Source organism: Gymnogyps californianus, chromosome 6 (assembly GCF_018139145.2).
Source record: "Gymnogyps californianus isolate 813 chromosome 6, ASM1813914v2, whole genome shotgun sequence".
Taxonomy (NCBI): domain Eukaryota; kingdom Metazoa; phylum Chordata; class Aves; order Accipitriformes; family Cathartidae; genus Gymnogyps; species Gymnogyps californianus.
Window position 1 is genome coordinate 6,933,098 of NC_059476.1, and position 26,656 is coordinate 6,959,753.

Below are 26,656 nucleotides of genomic sequence, written 5' to 3' on the forward strand. Positions count from 1 at the left end.
TGTGGACAGTACCTAAAATCATGATCTTTGCTTGTGAATGCGACCCGCAGTGACACATTCTAGTGTAACTCGGACTCCCCTCAGACAAGCACGCGGCAATGCAATAAACATTTACAGGATGAGCCCCCTGGGGTGTATCAGATCGCTTTACTCGTCATTTCTGCACGCACCACCGCCACACCGCAGCGCAGCTCTTTGAACGCCAGTCCCCCACCGGACAGAACCCCCCGGGGGCCCGTGGTTCAGCACGGGCTTTCCCCGGCTACTCCTGAAGGCCGGCGCTGGCGGCACCCCACGGGGGCCGGGGGCCGGGGCTGAGGGCCGGGCCCTGCCCCGCTGGGCCCCGGCGCTGGCGGGAGGCGGCGGCGCAGACAAGCGAATCTTCCCGGGCTGCTGCCGGCCAATCCGCGCCGCCCGGGCTCGCCCCCCGCGGCGGGGAGGGACGCGGGCCGCCGCGCGTCCCGACACGCCCGCCGACCCGCTGCCACCAGGCATGCTGGGAGCGGTAGTTTCTCCCCCGCCTCGCTCCCCGCGGAGTGCGGCCGGAGGACTACAGCACCCAGAAGGCCGGTGGGCCCCGCTCGCCGTCCCGCCGCGCTCCCCCCGTCAGTGCCTACGATCCCCAGCGCGCTCCGCGGCGCGGCGGCGGGGACCGGGAAGGAGAATCCGGTCCGAGAGGGAGCGGGCCGGCGGGGCGCGGCTGCGCAGAGCGCGGCTTCCTGAGTGTCTGGTGGCGGCGGCCATTTTGTGGTGCTTCTTCCCCCTCTCCTGTTCGGGCTGCGGTGTCGGGACCTGGCGAGGGGGCGAGACGGAGCGGGGGGAGCCGGGGCCCTCACCCTCACCTTCCCTTCGCCTCCGTGCGCGGCGGAGCCCCCCCTCCGGCGCTGCCCCCCGGGTGCAGCTGCGAGCGGCGCTCGCCCACCATTATGGAAGACGACGGGCAGCCCAGGACCCTGTGAGTGGGGAGGGGACCGCGGGGGGAGCCGCGGGGCCTCCGGGGGTGGGGAGTGAGCCCCAGCGGGCCCTGGGCGGAGAGGGGCGGAGAGGGCCGGGCCGGCGGCGGGCCAGGCGGGGAGGGGATGCACTCCCGGAGGCGTGCGTGGCCGGGCCGCGGTGGGGGCGGGGAGGCGCGGGCCGGGGCGGGGAGCGGGGCCGGGGGGGGGGGCGCGGAGGGCGCAGGGGTCCCGGGGGAGCGGAGGGAGGCGGCGGGCGGGAGAGGAGAGGAGCGGAGCGGAGGGTGCCTGAGGAGAGAGCGTGTGAGGGAGGGATGGGGAGCGGGGTCCGGAGCTGGCCGCGGGGAGGGGGAGCGGGTGGCGGCCGAGGAGCGGAGGGAGGGGAGAGGAGACCGGGCGGCACGGGAGAGCGCAGCTGCCGGCAGCGGAGACGGGGAGGGCGCAGGCTTGCGTTGCACCGATTCCGGGGGGAAAACGGGGGAAACCGGAGCTGCCGCCGTGGTGGCGGCGAGGGGAGTCGGGATTTAACCAGGTCTGTATCCAGTGCCTGGGGGGGTGTAGGTGAGGGGGGGAGCCCCGCTGCCCGGCCTGCGGGCACAAGCCTCTCCCGGGGCCGGCGCCGGGAGGAGCGGGTCGGGTCGCCGTCCTCGGGTCCCCTTCACAGCGGTCCCGGCGTTAGGAAAGTTCTTTGTGTGTACCCTGCGGTGGGTGGGATGGGGAACGCCGTGAAACGAGACCCTCTATAGCGGGCAGATAGGAAAAATTGCTTTTCCCTCCGGTATTTTACAGTGTGGTTCAATAGCAGTCTCTTGGGCCCTGGCAAAAGAAATAACTATGTGTTGGCCGTGTCTCTCTAGGCAGTGTTTAATCAGTTGGTGGCTGTCATCTGTTTTCTGTTTATAAATTTGAGCTTTTTTCGTTGCTGTTGAGTTCTTTTCAACTCTGCAGGTATGGCTTTGTCCTATTGACTTATATGAGGGGGGCTAGGTTTTCTTTGTCCTATTGGCTTATATGAGGGGGGCTAGCATGTATGGTTAGGCATGAGAGAGCACATAATTCTGTTGTTGATTATTATAACTAGTTCATAGATTTTCAGTTTCCAGTTCCCAAAGGGTGTTACGTGCTGTAAGAACAGTTCAGTGTTCGGGCTGTCCATGTAAGAAAGGCAGTCTCAACAGTGCAACATTCAGGCTGCCCATATGAGAAACACAGCTCAAGACAGTGCAAATGAAATCTTTGTCTGTTTAGTTTTTGGGGTAGTAGCCTTCAGAAGGGCTTTCAAAGATAATTTGGATTGAAGACCACTTTGAAGAAACTACTGAAACAGAGTAAAATATCTCTGAATTTTGTTTCTGCTACCAAAATGATGACCTGGCATTTAAGGCTTTTCAAGGCAATTTGTGTTTTTTCTCCTTCCTATGTCTGCAAAAGTTCTTTTAACTTGTTTATGGTGTAGTATAAGTACTTACTTAGTCCTTGTTCCCTGAGATGCATAGTTTAAATAAGCATATCTTAAATGCTTTTTGTGTTGACTACCCAAATGGTCTGAGTTTGCTTGGCCCTGATAGTGGATGTAGTTTTCAGAGTGTTGCTTTAGAATGAGAGGAGGGAAAAGGGCAAAGTTGCACAGCGTTTTACTCAGTTTTATTTTCAAGGTTCCTCTCTTCCTGATTGGCTCCTCTTTTTTTTTTTTTAAGTAAGTTCTATATCTAGACTAAGTTTTAAAATGTTCTTTTACTGCCAGCAAGTTTTGGTACTACGTTGGGAGTGGGTTCTTCTCACTAATGCATCCATCAATGACCTGACTTAGCCCATAGTCACTGAGAAGGAAAAAATTACGTTTGTACTAAGATGTCTGAAATAGCATCTCTACAGCTGCCCAAGATGTTTTATTGCACACATGTGACTCTCTGTTTAATTTGTCAAACTAATAAACAGCATATACATTCATTTCCTAGTAGTTTTGTAGTAACCACAGTCATGTAGGGTTACTTTCCTGTAATTATTTGAGGGCTTTTTTCATAAAACACAAAAATTCTGCTGTAGCATTTCTTACATTTCCCTCTTGTCCCTACTTTTATCTGAAATATCCTTAAATTTAGTATTGCAAGTTGTGTTTTAAAGATTATTATCCTGGGTAATACTTTTCATATAGGGCAGTTATGATCTCTTACATAAATAAAACTCACTGGCCCCCAAGAACAACTAATAATATTGTAAGTTGAACTCCTTGTTTTTATTTGTTTATTTTTACGGGGGGGGGGGAGTAAGTGAAGAACAAGTTTTTTCAGTAGCTATTTGACCATGTGCATAAGCACTTGGTTGATAGTTCAAGTGATACTTTATTAATATCTTTTGTATTTCATTTATTCCTTCAGGAAAGAAAAACTAAACCTGTAGGTTAGGAAGGAATTTTCTTTTTTAACACTTGCAAGCAATTTTTTTAAATTATAAACAGAAAAACTACTAACACTGTTCACCTAACATTTATGCCCATCTTATCTCAGGAGTAATAATTGTTTCCATTTGCAGTACTTACAGGGCTGTTATGTTGTTTTCAGTCGTGATAGGTCAGTCATGAACCTCTAAGAATTCAAAATATTTTCTGAGGCTTAATATAGAAAATAGACACCATTTGCATTTTTATTTCTCACATTTCATAACTAGTAGGCCTTTACAGAAATGTGAAGAAAAACATTCAATATTTTCTGCCAAAAAGTTTTCCTTACTGCTCTAAACAATTTGAAGATAACTTGAGAAAGGGGGGCCTTTTGGTAGGATTTGTCACACCCCTCAATTCAAATGGGATATAGAAAATTCACAACGTGTAATTTTTTAGCTGGTCCTAAAATGGGCTGTGGGCTTCTGTTTTGTTTTTTTTTTTTTTTTTAATAGAACACTTGAAAGCTCTGTTTTCTGTGAGTACTGTCGGATCTCCTTCCTTCACAAGCTGTATCAAAGTCCTCTTTCTACTTTAAAGTGGCTAAACTATCAGAAACCTAATGTGTTGCTAATGTTCTCAGCTGTCGCTGATAGCCAGAAGAAAAGTTCCAAATCTGTATGTTCTTCTTATTAATGTTTTTAGCAAAAACTTCGTGAACAGTCACTGAATACCTACAAGTTGTTAATATCATTAGCTTTGCCATGTTATATTCTTAGTGTCATGGAATTTGGATAGGGCCCATAAGTAAGACCGCAGCTGTGAACCGGGACCTGGATTCACTTCCCTTCTACTTCCTTTCAGTTCAGTTCTCTTGTAGAGGAATATTGTCTGCTAGTGGAGTCTACAGAGTGGATTTTTCTTGGTATCATTTTATTTCCAGCAGCTCACCAGCACTAGGCAGAGATGCTACTAGAATTTCTATGGGCTTTTCACCACATCAGTTACCTTATTGCTTATCACACTTTCTTCATTTAAATATGGAATCTGCCATTTCTTGCATGTTGTCTGTGTGAGTGTGAAAACATATTTACTATCTTGCCTCCAAATAGTATGTAGGGGAGTTTTGTGGACCTAAAAGTGGTGGCTGTAAATGTCCCTTTCTTCCCTATCTGTCTAGGATACAATAAAAACCTGTTTACCTTCACAAAGAGGATTTTCTGTTCAAGCCAAAGAGTTTAATTCTAAAACTCATTACTTGCTGATATGTGCTCCTTTTATTCTTTAGATAATTCTACAAGATCTCTGAATTTCAAATATAGTTTATTATTCTTTGTGTTGTCAGCAGCATTCAAAAGTTTAATATATTGAAATTTATGTCAGGAGATATATATAGAGATATATATATGATTTGGGTTTTTTTTTTGTATGTGCTTATTAATTGGTATTTAAGTGCTTCAAACTTGCAGAAGGGAACAAACACTATTGACTGTATGCAAAAAGCCACAACTTTTGCTGCCCTGTCACATTAACCAAGACAACAGCCTATAAAAGTATAGTAAGTGCTTCTTCTCTGTTGGGTTTTATAATTTTTAAAAAGTTTGAGTAATTTATCCTCTAGAATGTAACAAAACAAAAAGATTGAAATACCATGCAATAGCATGTTGAAAGCCATATGTTTTCTTTAGGTGTGGTTCTGCTTATTTTGGTTTCATAAAGTAGAACAGAAAATAATATGTTATGTTATATCATGTATAAATTGAGCTAGACAGGGGAAAACTGGGTGCACCAATAGGCTGGCCAAGTGTGGCGAGTGATTAGCATCAGCTGAGGAAAGTTTTGTGTTTCCAGAAAGGTAAGGTTTCTGTTCCTAATGTGTTGAATGTATTTCTTTCCTTAGTTATGTAGTATTCAAATGTTGTACACTGAAGATGTTTGCTTGTATGGTTTTTTAAAGTCATCTTTGACTGTACTGAAGGAGTTAATGTTACTGCAACCTACTTTAAAGATGTGAAAGTAACCATCAAGTCTTATTTTTTTAGTGTATTGTTTCAGATTTGTAAAGGTTTGTATTCCCATATTTTACATGCAGTTCAAGAGATTTGGGTCTCTCTGGATGTTGTCCTTGTTACATGAACCTTTTATTATGAAGTATTCTCAGCATGTGTATTACTCAAGTTTCAGAGTGTTAGCAACTTGTGAAAGGTATTATGCCTTCTGACTGTGGTAATATTAAACATCAAGGTAGTATTTATCATATACATTTAGAGAATTAAAGGACCATTAGGGCTTTACATCCCATTTGAATCTAGCAGTCTGGTGGTCCGGAATTACACTGCTGGTTTTTATGAAGAGGCAACTTATTTCATAGCTAAAGTTTTATGATGCAACATTCTCACTCACAGCCATCTTGATGAAGACATAGTGGTATTGGAAAACCACCTAGTATCTCTTCTAGTAGTTAGTGTAATTTATCTTACCTTAATTGAATAGATTTCTAAGGAATGGCTTTTCCTGCCTTTTCTGTCAGACCAAGAGGAATTCTTCAGATTGCTTTTCAGAGTTCTTGCATTTCCAAAATACATATTAATATTATGCAAAAGAGGCTGATATTTTGGTTTTCTATAGTGTTAATTGTACTCCTTCCTGTGTCTGATTTTGCAGTACAAATAATGTTAATAGGACTTCACTGTATTTAAACTCATGTCAGTGCTACTGTACAGGTGCTTATATCAGTATGCTGTTAAGGCACGGTGTTAACTAATACTGTTCTACAACACACAAAGGAGACAAGTACTAGTAATAAGTTCACAGCAGTACTGACACTTTATGTGGGAATTCCTACTGGTAATTACGTTTTCCATCTGATTTTAATAGTATCTGCAAAGGTTAATCTTTCCATTCAAAACTATCAGTGATGTACAATTTAATCTTGGTGAATGATTACCAAAAATTTAGTTAAGGTTTCAGAAACAAGGTATGGATAAATGTTTAACTGCCAAGTTTTCAGAATAGCGAATTGAAAAGTCAATGAGATGGGCAATTTGTCCTGTAATGGGTCTTATAGAATTCTGGACTTTCTAACTTCTTTACTGAAATGCTTCATAACAATACAGCTGCAAGTGTAGCTTCTATTAATGACTTCTATTAATTCATACATATTTAGTAAGAAAGTAATGAGTATGTTAAAGCTTTTAATGGATGTTTCTATATTCAGGTGATGTGATATATAACAAACTCTGGATCTTGTGTAGCATTTAAGTCCTGACTGCAGAACTGTTTCATAGTTGTTGAAAGAATAACAACATAAACGAAAATCTGTTGATATTGTGTGGTGTTCAGATGAAAACAAATAGTGTCCACTTTAATTTTGCTGAAGCTAGATGAAAGTCCAGTTGTCACACAGAAATTGCTTTTCAAAATTTTTAAAGGGATGCCCATTAAGCAAAAGTGTGCACTTAAATTGCTATACTCAAAAGAATTTGGCTTATGCATAGACTAAGAAATGCTGGTTCACATTTATGTTCACTGAAGTGTATTAACAACTCAGACTGACTTTACTGTATTATGACATTCTATAATAAATCAGAGTAAAATGAGTAAAATATGTATTGTTTCAACAGCTAAATCACAAAAGTTCTGCTCGTGTTATTGGTTGCATTTGAATACTTTGTATTGACAGGCTTACGTGTAAAGATAATGAATGCCCCTGTGCTGATGACTTTTGAGTTCTGTTGCTGTGACAAGCCTTTCTCTTAACTGATCGCTTTGTTTACAATTTGATTACAAATTAGTCACTTTTAAAAAAAAATTCAGTTTTGCATTCATGACTCTTTCTCAGCCATCTCTGTGACCTGGTTTTACTTTTTGTGAGTGTAAAATGTAGCAGACTATCTAGAAGTAGTTCTAAAACACTGCTATTGGATTTCTGGCTATCTGGTTAAATCTGGGACTCTATCTAAACTTGATAGGTATTTCAAAACTGGGAATTATTTCTAAGGTTTTATAAATAAAAAAATCAGGAAGTATGGGTGATATTAAAATAACACTGCCAAAATTTTGGGGAGTTTTACAGAGGTGGTAGCTGTTGAGATAGATGCTGCGTGGAGCATTCCTATGGTATAATGCTGCATAAATTGCCTTGCGTGAGTGGGCTGGTTTTCCAAATGTTCAGGAAAACAGAAAAATTGAGTTGGTCACTTGCAAGGCAGCACAGTTTATGTCTGATAGCTACTACTGAACTAATAGGAGTTAGATGTGGGTTCATACCCAAATTCAGAAGTGGTCTTGATTAGATGCTCAGTGGGCAGTGAAACTTAAAACATCTTCTACCCAACATTCTTGAGCAATGTTCTTCCTGCTTTTGACATTTCTCTGTGAAAGGAATGATTGGCACTAGATATCGGTTCCAGTATTATGTCTGAATCAAGCTTCATGTTCTCAGTTGTGTGGCCAACTTTATAATTTAGAAACCACATGAATGCTGCATTAAAACTATATAATGAAATAATTTGTGAATACTGTCTTTAAGATACCTGGGATATTTAAAGGGTGATTTTTCATAGTCATTTAAGATTTTAAAATTGTAATTACATTTGAAAAGATGAAAATTTCTGGTTTAAAATTTTGGTTTTTTGTTTCCTTGTGTAGCTATGTAGGAAACCTCTCCAGAGATGTGACTGAAGTTCTTATACTTCAGTTATTCAGCCAGATTGGACCATGCAAAAGCTGTAAAATGATAACAGAGGTAAGGCCTTCCACATCCAGGGGGGTAGCAAATATAATGTAACTTAGGATAAAGTTGTGCAAAACAAATGGAGTTGGGGGCTTCTCTTGATGTTACTGGTAGTGGGTTTTTTAGGTTGATTGTTTTTGGCGTTGGGGATAACTTTTTGCAGAAGAGACCTGTTGTTGTGTACAGTCCTGCAGTTTTGCCTGTAGCCCTGACGTGCCTTTTACCAGCTGATGATGAGATTCCACTTTATTTAAAAGATTGTTACCCCCTCTTTTCAGAACCACAAGGTTTCTGATCATCAGAACAATATTGTTTCAAGTGTTACTCGTGGTTATTTTGTACATTTTTTACTACATTTGAACATGAGCCTCAGTAATTCTTTTGCCTTTCGAATAAATGCTTCTTCACTATGGATGAAAAGTAAAAAATCCTTCAAAATAAGTTTTGCTCTTCCTGGGCCTCTTCTGTGCCAGTGTGAATAGCTCTTGTCTGTACCTGTCCTTAAATTAATTTTTTCTTGAAACAAAGTGACAAAATTTCCATAGTATTCCAGATAAGGTCTTTTGTACAAAGTGTTGGTAAGTATTAATACTTTCTTCTCTTTGTTGTAAATACTCTGATACATTTAGGGTTGGTAGCCATTTCTGTGATCTTGTTGACACATCCTAGGCAACTTCTCGCTCCCTAATATTTTTCCTTCCTTCTGCATTTGTAACTGATAAGCTTTGAGCAGGCAAGGACTAATCGGAACTTTTGCTAGGTTTAATCTTTGGTTCTTCAACTCTGGTTTTCTGTATACTCGTCCTACTTTTTACTACTTATGCTTCGTACTAACTTGTAATTACAGATTTCCTGAGTACAGTCACATTATTTTCTTGTCAAGATTGTTAATGAAAGTATTAAAAGGCAAGTCTTGCAAACAGACTTTTTTAGGAACACTACTAGTAACTCCTCTGTGGTTGTCTTTTCCTTTCAGTGTGACACACTGCTTTTTTGGGTTTTAGCTGCTTATTATCCACCTGATGCTTGTTTAACCACTCTCATCTTTGTCTTAACTAATAATTTCCCATGTGGCACTTTATTAAAACTTTTCAGTGAAGATAAGAGCTGTGCCACATTTTCTGTAAGTCTGTTGGAGAAAGATAACTAAACACAAGGATAACAGAGCACAGTTGTTAGTTTTTTCTCTGAAGAAACAGTTTTGATTGTCATACGCTCTTCAGAAATAAGGTACTGCTGCTCCAACCCTTGGCTGATCGAGAGATGTTAGCATCGTTTTGATTTGAGAACCAGATGAGAAATTCCAGCACTTGGTCTACCTTGATTTAGGCTTTGTGGTTTTAAGATTTTACATAACTGTAGAAATCACAAGTGAGACATCTTTATGAAATAAGTAGATAAACAAAAAGCTACTTGCAGCTATATTCAGTCATACGGAGGTGAATGCACTGGGCTGACCTTAGCAGCTGTCACCAAGCAGTCAGCAAGTACAGGTTGGATTCTAGACTGGAACCGGCCTGCAGCTACAGTGCTTTTAACTGTCAAAGGACCTGTCCATCCTTCTAATCAGTGTCTTGTAAACTTCTCATAGGCACTGAGTTACATTTAAATGGTTCTTACCTGTCTGTTGTTATTACCACCATCAGTCAAGTTTATACCTGAATGTTTTCAAAACTCTTGTGATATCCCCTCCACCCCCACTCTGGTTTAGCCAGGTATATCAACTGTTTGCTCACTCTCTTTTTCATTTGTAGAATATATGACACAAACGTGTCAAGTGTTTAGAGATTTCAAGTGTTTATTTTGGGGGTATATAATACTCAGGGGGTGGTGTGACTAGCATGTACAGGTATCTTGAACGCTAAAGATCTGGGCATCTGCAAAAGAGGCTCTTCTCATGTTCAGACAAGTTCTTAGTGCTAAAGACCTCCTCACAATCTAAAAGTAAAATTGCACTTCAGTTGAAGCATAAACTGCACTAAATCTGCGAAGGCCTTAAATGGGTTTCCCAAGTCTTGTTTTCATTGCAGCAGGAAAGTAGTATGGGAAGAGGGGTGAATTAAGGCTTACTGTTTTGGGGCATCTGAGGTGAATGTGCTTGTAGAGCACTTCACGGCTGTTGTGACTTAAACTCTTTTTTATGATCTCAGGTATATTTTCTCTTGTCTGTTCATTTTGCATCAGTTTGAGACACCTAGTACTGGCAGTGTGAAGGATGACTTCAGACTACTTGATCATTTTAGGTATAGAAAGGCCTTGTGATCAGTTCAGCTGTTAGACCTTAATAGCTTCTCTTGTTCAGGTGTAGACAGAACTATGTTTGAAGATGTACAATCCAGTTTTATGGGGCAGAATTACAATTTCTTTGTCCGTATAAGCATGTATGAATTTTCAGAAGTTAAATAGTAAAACTGGTAAAGGCCTACTCTTAACTTGCGTTAGAGTTATGCTCTACCTGACACTGGGGGAGATTGATATGCAAGAATACTGATGCCAAAGCGGTTTCTTTGCATGCTAGACACTTCCCTGTCCATGCAAGAAGTAATTTGTTTAGTTTAATATTAGTGTTTATCATCTTTTGTCCATGTATGTCCAGAGTAGTTAATGTAGATATTTTGGTGTGAGGCTGTAGTTTTTGTACTCATTACATCTTTTAGGCAGATTAAATCCAATGTTAAAGTTGGCATTCTAATCATCATTTCCACTTGATCAGCTTTTCTGAAAACTTACGTTCTTTGCACTTAATACTCTGGTACATTTAATACTTCAGTGAGCTTTGTTTGTCAGTATTTTTAAAGGTGATTCGATAGGCCATCCTACAAAAACAGTTTATACCCAAGATTTAACACAGTAACAGTTGATTAGTATCTTTTTCCCTCAGTCAAACTATTTTGAGTCCTTTTGAAGGGATATTTCCCAGTTGCTGGATATAACATTTTTCACTTGAGACAGCATATGCAAATTCTAGGTCGCTCTCTGCTAGTGATTTTCAGGCAAATAAAAGGAAAGACTTAAGTAGGAGGAAAGAGAAAATTGGCCAGAATGTATCTGGGGAACAAACCTTTCAAGCTTTGAGTATATATATGATGCAGAAGACCATTTTTGTTCTTCTCTCCATTCTTCCCCTTTTTTTACCCCTTCCATCCAGTCTGCAGATCACTTTTCTGATAGTTGAATTATTTTTAGTTTAGTAAACTTGAAGTACTGAGCCCTCATACAAAGTAACCTATACTTCAGAAATTGCTAGACCTTTAATAAAAAGTCCGTCTTGGTAATTCTTGCATTTAAGTGTAATGTCAAAGGCTATTTCATAAATCTAATGCAAATCATTCTTAAAGTTTCTAGCTATAAGTAATATATTTTCCTGGATTTTCTTCTCAGCAACCCGATAGCAGAAGGGTCAACTCTTCTGTTGGATTTTCTGTTTTGCAGCATACAAGCAATGACCCTTATTGCTTTGTGGAATTTTATGAACACAGAGATGCAGCTGCTGCATTAGCTGCTATGAATGGGAGAAAAATTTTGGGAAAGGTAAGTTGCTTACATTGTAATCTTAGATTTAAGGATTATAGGTTTGTGTAAAAATATTAAACTGTGGGGCATTCATTTTGTTGAAGATGTTTACCAAGGTTAAATATTGTTAGAATAATATTTTAAAAATATTGATTTAAAAAAGTAAGTCTTGTTTAGGAAACATATCGTTTGTAATGTTCTAATTATGATAGCACTTTATATTGAATGATGATTTGTAAACATTGACAGTTGTAACCCACCCTTGAATGAACGTATAAAATGTAAGAATTTTGTGAATTTATACTAAATCTTATACTTATTTTCAGGAGGTCAAAGTAAACTGGGCAACAACACCAAGTAGCCAGAAAAAAGATACATCCAGTAAGTAAAGTAATGCAACAGTATCACTTCTACACAAATACTTCGCAATGTGGTAATAATTTGTCATAAATGCATTTAAACATAACTTTTCTCCTTCCCATCTTGTGTTTAATAGAATTTTGCAAACTAATTCTTCTGTTTCTGCTTTACAACTGGGGAAACTGGAGTGGACAGATTAAATTGCTGCTGCTCATCAAATGGAATCCTGGGTGTTCCTGGTTCCCAGTGCTGTGTGCAGAGCATCACTTTCTCAGGAGTTGAAATTTTAGATAGCAGTTAAATATTTGATTAGTAAATTATTTATTTTCAGATCACTTCCATGTGTTCGTTGGGGATTTAAGTCCAGAAATAACAACAGAAGACATCAAGTCAGCATTTGCTCCTTTTGGTAAAATATCGTAAGTATCATAATAAACATTTCTAATATCAGTTAGAAAATATGACAGTGAAAATCTGTTTCTGAGTTGAAATGTTATTTCATATCTTTTTAGATAATGTTTCTGATGTTAATTTCCTCATGTTGGGTGGGCAGTAAAGAGGGGTTATTGTTTCATCTCAGTATCTATCATGATTGTAAATACAGTAATGTAACTGTGCTCTGGTTTTGCTGAAAGCAATGTGCTTTTAACCTAATTTATATGCTAATGTCCTTCAACTTTTTATTAAAATTTAATTACTGTTCCTAAGTGTGACTTTTTGTTGTTCAGAATGTGTACAGAGTAGTGACCTGACAACTGGTATATGTTGCATCCTTAGTGTATTTTGTATGCATTCATACTGCGTTTCATAGGCAGCATAGAAAATTGGGCAATTAGAATATAATTTTATGAAGCAGCTAGTTGAATAACTTGTGAATGTTTTGAAAAAAGCTAATACTTATGAGAATGAAATCTACTTTTTTGGATGATAACAGGGGATGAATTAAGATTATAATATTTAAATGAAAGAATGGTGGATTTACAATATGTGCACATTTCTACCAGTTAAGAGAATGTTTCATTAAACTTTGCATAGATCATTCAGGTGATACTAAATCACCTGGTGTTTTAATTGAACATATTTAACATTACAAGAATCCTTGTGAGTGCTAAAGTATGTATGTTCTTAAGAGTACTGCTACAAAAAAGTCTGTTAATCTTCTATCAGTTTATCTTTATAAAAATCTTTCAAAGATGCACATGAACGTTTTTGTACTACTTTACAGGAATATATTTCTAAGAACAAAATTCTTATTTTTCTCTTGTTCTGTACACATATTTTTAAATGAATCATAAATCTTATTTCTTACCTCTGCTATTTTGTTTACTTTGCTTTTTGTCTCTTAATGTGGTAAGTAGTACTGTTTTAAAAATCAATTTAAAGAGAATAATTCAGGTTTCTGTTTCTCAATCTATATTTATACCTGAGACCTGCAGTTTTTCTAAAGTCCAAGTCACAATTAAAAGTAATAGCATTCTGGTTATTTTGCAGAATTGCTCATAAGAATGGACAGGATCTTGAAGGCTAACTGCAAGGAACTGTGCACACTGGAACTCAGTTGTAGATTTTTTCTCATTTCTATTTATTCTTATTATACATTATTTATATATACATATTTTAGTATTTACATTTTAACATTCTATATTCAGTGCAGTTCTATATTTCCAATCATTTTAACTTACTCACTAAAATTTCTGTGTAAATTTGTTGTTTTCGTACTGGTGTGCTTAGCATTGTTGTTAGTTTTATTCTCCTTTCTTAAATTTCTGAAAATGTCAATTTTTCAAAATTTACAGCTACCCAAACTCCAAAATGATGGTAGAGAATTGACCAAGAAAAATAAAGAAATCTGTTAACAGGCCATGTATGCCTTTTAATTCCTATTTTTTCCTCTTTTTCGATTTTTTTAATATTTCATATATTTTGTATCACTAGGCAGAAGACATTTAACTATTTAGAAAATGCATGGTAAATTAGATAGAATTGTTACAGTAATTTATAGAACAGTAAACCTTAGAGGACCCTAGCCAATAGAATATTAGAAAAGGAAACTTTGTTTCTCTTATACTTCAAATTTGAACATTCTAGTTTTAGCCAGTATAGGTTATGTGGATAGGTTGCATGTTTATTACATGTTATTTTTTTTGTCCTACTGCTTTTTTCTAACAGGTAAAGAAGCAATAGGGAGAGTTCAGGAATGACTGTAGTTTTAGGGCTAACTGAATTTATAAGAAAAAATTATGCTCACAATACAGTGTGTGTGGTTCCTTTTAGTTTTTATTTTGCAGGTTATTATTATTACCCTCATATAGCTGTGCTTCTTTTCACAGGGATGCACGGGTAGTTAAAGATATGGCAACTGGAAAGTCAAAAGGCTATGGTTTTGTATCTTTTTATAACAAACTGGTGAGTAATCACAATGTACATTTAAAATAATTGCCTATTTTCCACTTCTAGTTTTGCCTCTTTCTTTGTATATTCACTATGTATCAGACTTTCCCAAGGGAAATAAACTTGCACGTACGGGACAAATCTACTTTAGTCAAAAACCTCTGTTATTTATGGTTAAGGGTTGAAACAATTCAGATGACAGCGATGCTATGAGAACATTGCGAAAAAAGATTCGAGTACGTTGTGAAAGAAGATTCCTGAACATAGAAAGCTTGTTTGGGTATGTTAGGGTAGTTCAGCTCAGTCTGTGGAACCATCTCTCCTGCAGCGAGTTGGGTGCCTGGTCTCATCAGTAGTGCTTTGGGTCTCTTAGCTGAGGCACCATGCCAGGTCCAGTGTGGTTCCCTGTGGTAAGGCGGGAGCCCCTGCAAAATGATGCCCTGGAGCCCTCAGTCCGAAGGAGTGCAATGCCATGCTACACAGCAGGGTTTGGGGTTCGCCAGGTTTAGGTTCGTGCCAAAGCTCAATCTTTCTGGGGACCTAATGCAACCAAGCATGTCATATGCTGAAGTATGGCTGGATTTATTTGCTTGAGCTCTGCATCTCAGTAAAGCTCTCGGTTGATTCTTTGCTTGAGTTGTTAGAACATTTTGAAATCTAAGGTGGTTCTTTGTATTGAGTAATTAATTTGCAGCTAAGAGTTGATTCTGTACTTCTAAAGCATTTTGCTTATGCATATTGTAAAACTGAATGTTGTTCTTCGTTTTGTGTTGGATGGTGTTACATAATGGATAATGTTATGTGTGCTTTGGGGAAAAAATGCTTCCAAGTGACTAGTTTACCTTTCTGATACAGATTAAAGATGTTATTTGTAGAATTTAATCAGTGTAGTACTGATAAAAATAGTGCTATGCCCTACCATTTATAGCAATACAATTGATTCAATGTAGTTCTTGGTAATTTGGAAGTTAAATAAATGTTTGACAGCATCAGAAATTTGTGAAAATTATTTGGAAAATTGAGCTGTATGTGTTGAGAGGTATGTTTAGGACAACATGGGGAAACTGTAAACCATTTTCCTTAAATATTTTCAATAGGAAAAACACAGTTAAGGATTTTAAGCATATAAGCCTGTTTATGTGGTCAGAAGTTGTACATGTCAACACACTTTTTCTATCTTCTATAACAGTTATCTGGAGCTGAATCTTAATCAGAAGAAAAAGTTGGAATTTCTTTCCTTCAGATTTGCAAATGCCATAAGATACTACAATTGAATGCCTTGATTTAGTGTATTTTTCCACTTTTACACTTCATTTCTTTTGTGTTGCAGCTGAAATAGGCAAGAGGAATAGGTGTCTTATTTCCTTGTATCCCTCTTCCCTTATGCGATTGTGTTTGGTTTCTGTGACTGTAGGGGAAATGTTGTAGCAGTCATATGGAATGCAAGTTGCTGGATTCTTTTAAGACTGAGTCATAAAAACTCTGTATTCATTCTGCAAAATTAATGGATTAATTCTAAATGTAATACTGAAAAGTACTTCTAAAATTTATGTCCTGATTGCTGTTCATGCAAACAGCAGCTGTACCTATAGGGTTATGGCATGACCAACCTGAGCTGGTAGTTTAAGGCCTGTGTTTTGGAATTTATTGTCATCCTCCTAGATTTGGGGAAGTGGGATATGTTCCCAGACTTCAGGTACTCCAGCCTGAGGTCTTAATGCACACCACAGTTATGAGAAAATTAAACTCCTCCATTGAACTGGAACAGTTATGGCATGGGCTCCATTCCATTTTTGTCATAGCTATGATCCTCAAGACTGGCAGCAGGATTCATTAGAGCTAGTTTCCTTGCCTAGTCAGTTTGTAACTTATTATGTTTTGGGAGTGAGGGTGCTTGAATAAGTTTGTTTGGTTTTGGGGTTTTTTTTTATTGTCTGGTGGTTTGGTTTTGTCTTTTAGGGTTTTTTTTTCTTACTGGTCATATCTTATAATTTCTTTTTTGTATTTATTGTCTTCAAAATGAGCACTGTGTATAATTAAAACTTAGGAGGATCTTGAGTGTGAGGAGTCTCTTGCAGCTGGAAGCCTTCAGTGTGACGCAGGACAATGCTAGCCACTCGCCTTTAACATGTCCATATGTTCTCTTTGTCCTTTGTGCTTAGCTTTTTCTTTCTTAAGCTTTGTGCCCTTGGAAGAGCATTTCAAACATATGTACTATTTGCTCTGCCTCTCTTTCAAAGCGATTGGGGGAAAAGATTGCTTCTTGCAAGTGTTAGCAAACTTATCCCTTGCTTACTAGATGTTTCTGCTCACAATGTGAGCTTAAAGATTGTCTTCTAATTCATGCTCAGGATAAGAAGTTAAACCACATGGGCCGTGGACTCGTGTGTGTGTGTGTGGTGTGTGTGTGTGTGTGTGTGTGTGTGTGTTGTGTGTGTTGTGTGGTGTGTGTTGTGTGTGTGTGTGTGTGGTGTGTGTGTGTGTGTGTGGTGTGTGTGTTGGTGTGTGTTGTGTGTGTGTGTGTGTGTGTGTGTGTGTGGTGTGTGTGTGTGTGTGTGTGTGTGTGTGTGTGTGTGTGTGTTTGTGTGTGTTGTGTGTTGTTCATACATGACTTTAGAGAAACAAAGCAGTCTACGCTCAGACGTATATTGCATGCCTCCAGAGGGCAGAAGAGAGGATGGGATGGGGAGGGGGTGGGGCTGTGTGTGTGCAAATAATAAATAAAAGGAAACTTTCAATCTATCTATTTGTATCTCAGCATTACAGTTTCTTAGTAACTACCATTCAGCCTTCCCAGAACTAAAGATTTTTCTGCCTAAACTTGGCCTGTTATGTTGAGTGCATGTTAAGGTTCTGAAAAAACACATTCAGATCTTATTATACAACGTCTTTTGCAGACACGTACTGCATGGTATAAATGTTACTTGGGTTACATCTGAGGGATTTTGATGATTAAGAAGTCTTTCCTGACTTTTCGTCTGTTACTATTAAATACACTTTTGTGTATTGTATTTTTAATACAGTCAATTGGCAAAATAATTTGATTTTTTTAAAATAATTAAAATTAAAGTTGTTTCATTTCAGTAATTGCTTCTGGCATCTGTATGACCTATGTACTTTTTTGGGCAGCATTCAAATATTCTAATACAGATGCTTTTTGCGTAAAGGTAGTGTATGTATGATTATAGTTGGCTTCTAACCTGTGTAGAAAATGGAGGTAGGAGGAAGGTTTTACCAAATCACTTGCGAGGGCCTTCTCTAACCAATTGGCTTCATGTTACTTCATTTTTGGCTGCTTGCTGTGGTTGCTCAGAATTTCATGATCTTTTTAGTACTGTTACTGGTTTTGTTGACAGAATTAACTGACAACCAAGTCTTTCTTAGAAGTACACTTGTACATACTTCTTGTTTGGATGTGTTTGTAATCTTTATTTTAATCTCTTTAGGATGCAGAAAATGCTATTGTACACATGGGAGGCCAGTGGTTGGGAGGCCGTCAGATCAGAACTAACTGGGCAACACGGAAACCACCAGCCCCTAAAAGTACACAAGAAAGTAAGACCTTCATGTAATGCTATGTTATGATTGCTCTTTTGCGTGTCGCTGTTCAATGGAAGAATAAAACATAATGTTGCCAAAATCATGTCACTTAATTACATATCTAGCTTGACTTCCAGATCTTAAAGAATGGATTTTTTTTGTATATTACATCAACGTAGTGGTGGCATTACTGTTCTGTCATAAAATATTGAATGTGTTTGTGAAATGTATGATTCATATTTGTGTACGAGGTAAGTATCTGGGATTCTGTGGTTACTGTTAGCCTACTGCTTAAAAAGAGCCTTCTCTCTTTATAGATAATACAAAACAATTGAGATTTGAAGATGTAGTAAATCAGTCAAGTCCAAAAAATTGTACTGTGTACTGTGGAGGAATTGCCTCTGGGCTAACAGGTATGATTTGTTTTATTGCTTTTTTACTATTGAAGCTTTTTGGGTGCCAAGATGGTCACTAATTCAAAAACATTATATGTTGTAGATCAACTTATGAGACAGACTTTTTCACCATTTGGACAGATTATGGAAATAAGGGTGTTTCCAGAAAAAGGTTACTCATTTGTCAGGTATGGACAGAGAAAAACTAAAATCTGTGATTTTGTTCATGTGGTAATGTTTCATCTTTCTGTAATTTCACTTGATTGAACTTCTGCTGATACATTAAAAGCTGTCACCATATGTTCATAGAAAAATTTGGAACTTTTAAAAGTGGCCACCAATCTTTTTACCTGAGAAGATGAATATCTTTTTCTCTGGATTTCCTGTATGTATGGAGTCACTGTTTTTTAACAATCAGGTGAAAGTACTATAAAGCATAACATTAGTTTGTTTTTACATTCTTTAGATTTTCAACCCATGAAAGTGCAGCACATGCTATTGTTTCAGTTAATGGAACCACAATTGAAGGACATGTCGTTAAATGTTATTGGGGTAAAGAATCCCCTGATATGACTAAAAACTTCCAACAGGTAACTGCACTGTAACCTTTTCATTGTATTACAAAAGCAATTGTGTATATACCTGTAATGCCTTCCCAGTTGTAATAGCTAAATTTTGTGGTAGAGTTCTTAAAAAATTCCATGTTCTGTCTCAGCTATGTTCCGGTTGTTCATCAAATTGGGCTAGTGATTTTGATGGAATATCTGTTACTGTCTTCTGGATATGATTCAAGATAGGGAGAAACTTTGAAGTAATTCTGATTCTTGCTAGTTCACTAACTGCAGACTAGGTGACTATCCAACCAAATATTCTTTGGTATTTCAAACACACACAAATATGTTTTTCAGTACAAGGATCTAATTAAGTCATAGTGTTGTCTTATTTTTCTGATCTCATTATTGCTTGTTTTAGCCCTGTGATTGATACAGCCAAAAATTTTGCCTTTAGCAGTACAAAAGGAACATAATCCATCTCTAGAACCTGAGGTACTGTGAATTATTCTCTCCTTAGGTGGATTACAGTCAGTGGGGGCAATGGAGCCAAGTATATGGAAATCCACAACAGTATGGGCAATATATGGCTAATGGGTGGCAAGTACCATCATATGGAATGTACGGCCAAGCATGGAATCAACAGGGTTTTGGAGTAGAGTGAGTAACTGTATTTAATTTTTAGACTATTCCAAGAATGTTGTATCTGAGTTTCAGGCACATTTGGTTCAAGGATTGCACAAGGTTTCACGCTTTAGGTGGACTCCTACATGCTTAAAGCTTATGTTTAATGATTTCCGTGGACCAAATAATGCGGTGAGTCACTCTGACTTGTACTCGATCACACATTTTATGTGTATGGGTGTTTTGAGACTGAAGGCACAAAGACTTCTGTGGTAGAGTTTCGGATGGTGGTCTTGTCTGGTATCTAAAAATTTTCTGGATTCTGACTTGAGGTCGTGAATACTGGAGAGTCTGAGCCAGGGAGCCCAGGTATTTGCCTGAAGGGTTCGTAACCCTGGAGAGAAGAAACTACATACTGACATTTTAACTTGTGCAGTTTCAGAATTTGGGTGGGCTTTTAATACTTGATCTCTTGAAGACTGAAGTCTTTTTCTTTTAACAGACTTCTAAAAACTTCTTTGTTTACGTAGTTCTTCGTTATCTCTTGCCAATTAAACATATTAAGCCCTGATAAACCTATCACTGGTATTCATACCAATTAGGCGTTGGGAATTTTTTGCATTTCTGCATGCCTGATGTTGACTTACAGCCACCTGCGTATGTACGTGCCTTTGGAGGCGGTTGTCCTATGCAGCTAGTACCCAAGGTTTGTGGGGCTTTTTTTTTTCCTTTGTTCTTAAAAAGCTTATGATATTTTCAAGAATCACATGTTGTAGGACATAACCTGAGCTACTCATTACAGAGAAGAAGAAATTGTTCTATTTTGGTATGAATAGTATTGTAGGAAGTATGTTTTTATGTTCTTTTTTTTTTTAAGTCTGTTGTCTTGTAAATAACTTGACTAGCTTGCATGATTATTCTTCCTTTTTTTTCCTTTCCTTTTTTTAACCATCCTGTTTCTTTTTAAGCCAATCTCCATCTGCTGCCTGGATGGGTGGATTTGGTGCTCAACCTGCCCAGGGACAAGGTGCTCCTGTAATACCTAACCAAGCTGGATATGGTATGGCAAGCTACCAAACACAGTGAGCTGGGACTCTGTTTAAAAGTGTGTATTTCATGATAGGCTGCAGTTTCCAGTGACATTCTTGAAGACTGGAATGTAGACAATGAAAAAAGAAAATATTTATTTTAAAAATGGAAATGTTTGGAACCTTTAGCACAGCTTTGCTTTGGTGAAGGACACAAATGTCTTCTAGTTCTGCCTTTTTAAGTTTTTGTTCATGATGGATATGAACATGTTTTTCTTTGTGTACAAAAATTAAAAATAAAGTCAATAAAGACAATTCTGACTACAAATTTTGATATAGTAGGAGAAATGGCTAATGAATTTGATCTTTAGGTTACCATTCCATTTTTCTGTTCTGTCTTCAGTGTTTTATATCACTGTGCTTTTTAGGAGAAATGACGTTGAAAAACAGCAAGTTGCTTTTAGTTGAACACACATCCTGAAATAAACTGTGGACCAATCATTACGACCTGCTAGACAGTATTGATTTTTCAAGAAACCTATGGGCATAGCTCAGAAAGTATATGTAGGTCTTGGAATAATTTTTTTAAAAAATATTTAATTTTTCTACATGCTTAAAGAAAACAGTCTGATACAAAGAATAGTTCAGTCTAAAATGAAAAACAGTACTGTCTGAGTAATTTCACATAACTTTTACTGTCCACATTCAGGCACACATTAAAACTTTTCAGAGCTGGTTTGCTTATTAAGACTGTAGTAATTTGCATTTAATTTTGAGAAGTAAAAACGTTTTTGCAAGTATGTTGTTTGTATTCAAATCAGACAGTCATACTTGAGCTTTTACATAAAGTTTGAAGGCTACACATTGTAAATATTTCATAATTACAGTGTTTCAAAAGCATGCTCAAACATAGAAGTAGCAATGTAATTATTCAAAGTAATACTTAATATACTCTGCTGCTTTAAATGCAGTAGATTGACAAGAATGTGCAAGACTGACATTTCCAAAGTTGGCTATTATGTAAAGTTACATAAAGAACTATAACAAAGAGCCTTAATTTTAATTTCATAAATCTTTAATGCATCACCTTTTTGTCATTAGAAATACGAATTTTTTGCTTTACATTATTTGGTATGTAAATACCTTGGTTAACAACCTTGTAAACCTATTTCAAGGTTATTATAAGTTGTATAGTATCTTGAGTGTTTTGAAAAATCTTGATGTTTTTTAAGTCTAGAAATATTTTGCCCAAGAATTTTTTAACAAGATTGTTAAAAACATCTTATTTTAGAGAATATTCAATGTGCCATTTGGTAAATGGAGATGCAGTTGAAACAGTACACTGAGTTGTGACTTATTTTTAATTAAAGTTTTTGTCTTTATGGGTGGTTTGCATGTGATGAACCTGTACAGAGGCTGGGTTGTTTGTGTACTGAGTGTGTAAATGGATAAATCATGAAGATGTTTAAATGGTATACTTGGGTTATTTCTGAATTATTTTATGGATACATTGATATAAACTGCCTCAATAAATTTGAAGTTGAAAATGAATGTAAGTTAGATATAAGTACTGTGTCTTACCTGTGACAGCTAGGGGGTGCAAATGTTTCAGCTGTATTCTGAAATACACTGAGGCAGGCACAATTAAAAAAAAAGAGTAGGATTTGCAGTGATAGTTCAGTGAAGCAAACTTGCATTTTAAAAGAAACGGAATGTTTGATTTTAGAGGTGATAGTTCTAAATGAGTGTCTGAGAAGCTGCATATTTTATCTTTTCTGTTTCTTACCATGCAGGTGTTGCAAGTTAGAATAGATGTTGAAATGGAAACTTGCAGTTTTGTTAAACCCAGCCAGGTTGTGCAAATAACTACACTTAATGCTGTAGCAAATCACATGAGGTTTTTTTCCTCCTCTTCTACTTGACATGCTAAATAGTACCTTGACTTTTAGATCAGGTTGAAAGTGAGATATACTGGAAGAGCAATTTAGTCAGTTGGCTCAACTGTACCCAGAGGTACTTGTAACTCTGGGCATCTAATGCATGCAATAATGACTGAAGTTAGTGTGGAACCGTAAGTGCTTGTGATGACAGAATTGGCCCTTTATCTCTGTTTCTCCTTTATGGTATATGCAGTGTTTTTTCCGCTCAAGTTAGGAATCTTGTCTACAGGACTTTTGTTTTTCTATAAATTTTGTATATATGTGTATATCTACGCGAGGATCGGCCTATACATTGTAGTTTGGGGAAAAAAAAAACCAAGCACAAGTAGGTCTGCATTTTTGTTACACTTACCCGGTTTAAAAAAAAAAAAAAATCACGAGTCAGTAGATACATGAATTGCAAGTTACTTTAGGATTTCTTAGACTTCATTTGAAATGTGGGGTTTCTACATAATTCTAGGTGTTTGACATATGACTATGTTCTGGATGCATGCTGGTATGTAAGCAGTATGTTCTTTAGGCGCTACTGAAGATTTAGATGATGATGCAAGTACATTGCCACATAAATGCCCATATAAATGGGTGTAAGATTAAGGCAGTGATCTTTCAGGTCTCAATATGTGGATCACCTTAAATCTGATTATTTAATATGCCTGCTGTAGAGCTGGGCCGTACTTGACCTGTATTTCAGGATGAAAGATAGGATATACTTTGTCATTTAAGTCTTTTGTCATTGATTTTTATACAGCTTTTCTTTAATGGTGATATTTCTTCGCAGATTGCTCAAGATATGGGAGTCTCCAGTGTCTTTAATGTTTATATAGCACTGCGAGGAAGAGCTGTAATTTGGATTGCTTTCTACTCAGTAGCATTCATAAATGCATCACTGAAAATTTTTTGGCACCAAAGAGCCTCTTGCACCATACTGCTTTTATGAGTGACTGTTGCACTGTTGTAATTTCTCTAACTACAGAAATCAACCACTACCTAACCCCTTACCACTAGGATTTGGATTTCAAAAAGTATTGATTCATCATGGCTTAAGCTGATGCGTGCAACCTGAAGCAAGGTTGTAGTCTGCATTTGCAGAAAATGTTCAATAAAAGTGAAACATGATAAAGGGCTTATCCTGTATTGTCATCTGTCAAAACATTGTCCCTCTTTGCTGTAAAACTGACAACAGGCGTACAAGGCTGAACTTGTAAACTATGCACTTGCAATCATGTAAAAGATGTTTTATTTAAATTTTTTCGTACAAAACCATTTTGTATTTTGCAGAGTTGCAGTAGTAAGGCTGTAAATCTAAGGTTACGTGTAGCTTTTCATCGGTCCTGCCTCCTTGTGTATATTTGTTAAGTTTTCAGACATACTCTTTCTGCAGAACTTTCTTCCTTACCAAGATAACTTCATGAGACAGCTATTCACTGTATCAGAACCATTTTCTTCATTTCACTTGCCAAAAAAGTCTCACAGTGAATAAGGCTTAGTTTTGCAGAAAATCAGTGATTTGTTTTTCTTGTGTTTGTACACAAGGAAGCAGACTTAAACTGTATGGACATGATTAGTGTCTGATACTTCTTAATTATCTGACTGTTTTTGAACAAGGGCATAAGTCTTTGTTTTAATCACGTGGAACTGTTTCCTGGTCAGCAATAAAAGATTTTGTTGCACTGTTCTTACATTGCAAGACACAGGTAATCTTTTATTCAGTGTACTTCAAAAAAATGGATGGGGTTTGTAAAGAACTGCCTTGTTCCAACTTGAATCTTCATATATAGATAGAGTTTGGGATCTGGATTGCTGCTGTAATAGCAAAAGGAAGTTGTTCTTTTGAAACTGAGTGAGAATTTATTTGTTCTGATCATATGTGGTGCCTGTTCAACGTTGGTAGATTTAAGAATTTCACTATGTAATAATATTTCTGTTCATAAAAAGGCAACTGCAAGGCAATAGCTGCTGGGAAGGTCTTTGTCGTGTTTCATTTCAGCCAACTTTTGTGAATCCAGTTGATTGTTTTTAAAAAAAAAAAAGATATTTGTGTTTTTCAGTATCACATGGATAAAACCCCACTCCCACCTTTGCCATCACTTCAAATCAAAGAAAATGCTGAAATGTTTACTGAATGTTTTACTTTGAAAAGAAACAGGACTTTATGTTGATGAGTGAACACTGATTCTGTCATCTTTCTGGGGATGTATGCTGATCTAGATCATGGATGTGAATGACATGCTCTGCTCACTGACATTTACAGGGTAATGACTCAAAGTTGATTTGACATCAGTAATGATTATTTGAATACAAGTTATTCTTGCTTAAATACACAGCCACTCATGCTTTGATTAAAGCTGATCTGAATCTTCTTGGTTATTAAAGTGTTCCTGATATGCTGTGGGAAGAAACATTGCTTTACCTTCTATCTTAGTATTCAAGCTGCCAATAAGACATCAGAGTTGCATAGACGGTATTTTTTTGTTTAGAAGAAGAACACTTAATGGAGTTGTGTCAGGGAATTCAGTGTAAGCTGACTTTTCTGTAGTGATGGGTGATAGCATTTGAATATTTCCCTTTGAAAACAAGGGAACAGTTGCTATTCTTTGCGTGAACCCAGGTTCTCACTGATCCCAGATACTCAGCAGCTGTCTTTCCCAGCCGCTTGCAGGGGAGGGAGGAGGAGGTAAGGGAGAAATGGTGAGACTAGGTGGTACACATGCCAGACTAGTGTGCATGATGCAGCAGCATCAGTGCCAAGTCATATTGTCAAACACATTGAAAATCATGACAGGCTTATGCAGCTACCGTGGCAGTATCCAAAGGATTGTGACCATTCGGATACAAACTTGCTGTATCTCCTTGCTTAAAATAACATTGCTTTAAAATTACAAAAATAGAAAACAAGCTTTGGCCATTTTCTTTTTGGTTCTTGAGAATAGAGATGCACATTAAACAGCCAAGCTAGAATACCTAAGTTGACTAAACAAATAACTTAAAGGAGCAAATTGTGTTAAGCTTCTGAATTTGTAGACCTTTGCTTAATTTAGACCTCTTACCTTGACATTCTGTTGTTTGCCTGTATTGACCCTTTTGTTTGTATAATTGAAGTAGTTTTGAGATATGCACAGCTGCTTGTTGAATGTCTTCCCATTCTTTAAATGTATAATTTCTGGAGCAGGGGTGGGTAGGAATTGAAGAATCACAAGTCTGCCACGTGAAACACTGAATAGTGCGTGCGTTTCCTAGATGGAAATTGACTTACTAGAGCCAACTGTGTAGAAGTTTAAATATCGTGGGTGATGATGAAAAGCTGCCATCCTCCATTTGAGCAGCTAGTTCTTTGACCTTAATAAATGGAGAATTATTATTGGGGTGCTGTTCCATGAAAAATGCTCTTTGTGGTTTCTTTGGTCCTTTTAATGAAGCAGATCTTTTTCATTCCACAAACGATTTGTTTCCTTTAATGTTGGGTTATCAAGCATGATGGGAAAGACCAATTGATACATTTATTGCTTAGTTCAAATCTTCCAACTCAGGTACTGACTGCAGGGAAAATAACCCTCTTAGTTATTAAAAGGACCATTTAATTTTGCAATATACCTTTGTAGAACCATTTCTACTTGAGTTTGACTTGCACCTGAAAGCACAAGGAGGCCACATGAATACACCTTAGACCATAAAGATGGAATCAACCTTTTGGAGCTGCTGTTACGTGCTACAGTTACTGTACCGGATCACTGTTGTACAGTCAAATGCTGGAAACACTTACGCCTTGCTGCGTGGGTTTAAGTGCAAAGCTTGTGTTCTGTAGAGAATAAACCTGTCCTGCATATTTGCAAATATGCAGAGGAGGCTGAGGTCCAACATCATTTTCTGAACTCCTGCTATCTTAGTATGAATGAGGGCTTCTTTCATTTACAGGTATATGCTATGGTTTTGTAGGAGAAATTTCTCTTGTATTTGTGACTATCTAAAAACATGGCTAATTTCAGACAGACTTTAAGAAAAAATATGAATGTTTCTAGGATACTGTTCCTAGATGAATCTTGCCTCCTACTTGGGTTTATGTACTCCATAGAATAAGGATACGAAGTCCATGAAACATCTCTCAAATCGCTTAAAAGGGACATTTTCAGAAGTTAGCAAATTACTATAAACTTGCAGTCTGCATATAACAAGACTTCTTGTTCTATGTATTCTAGCTGTTCATATGTATTGCTAATATATTTTGAAATGGTCAATACCTGAGGTCAGA

The 26,656-nt window shown here is 37.9% G+C and overlaps 1 protein-coding gene across 4 annotated transcripts; it reads left to right on the top strand.

Moving 5' to 3' along the window:
- Positions 1 to 805: 805 nt before the first annotated feature.
- TIAL1 (TIA1 cytotoxic granule associated RNA binding protein like 1) lies at positions 806 to 24,362 on the top strand. 4 transcript variants are annotated; one of them, XM_050898548.1, is made up of 12 exons: positions 806 to 955; positions 7,984 to 8,080; positions 11,501 to 11,599; positions 11,908 to 11,962; positions 12,273 to 12,360; positions 14,272 to 14,347; positions 17,779 to 17,887; positions 18,190 to 18,285; positions 18,371 to 18,455; positions 18,734 to 18,863; positions 19,339 to 19,478; positions 20,411 to 24,362. In XM_050898548.1, the coding sequence occupies exons 1-12, from the start codon at positions 927 to 929 to the stop codon at positions 20,526 to 20,528; spliced, it is 1,122 nt and encodes a 373-aa protein (XP_050754505.1). In that variant the 5' UTR covers positions 806 to 926; the 3' UTR covers positions 20,529 to 24,362. The 4 variants fall into 4 exon arrangements, with proteins under 4 accessions (XP_050754505.1, XP_050754502.1, XP_050754503.1 ...); XM_050898545.1 differs by having other exon boundaries at positions 807 to 955; positions 11,450 to 11,599; positions 18,734 to 18,857; XM_050898546.1 differs by having other exon boundaries at positions 808 to 955; positions 18,734 to 18,857.
- Positions 24,363 to 26,656: the final 2,294 nt, after the last annotated feature.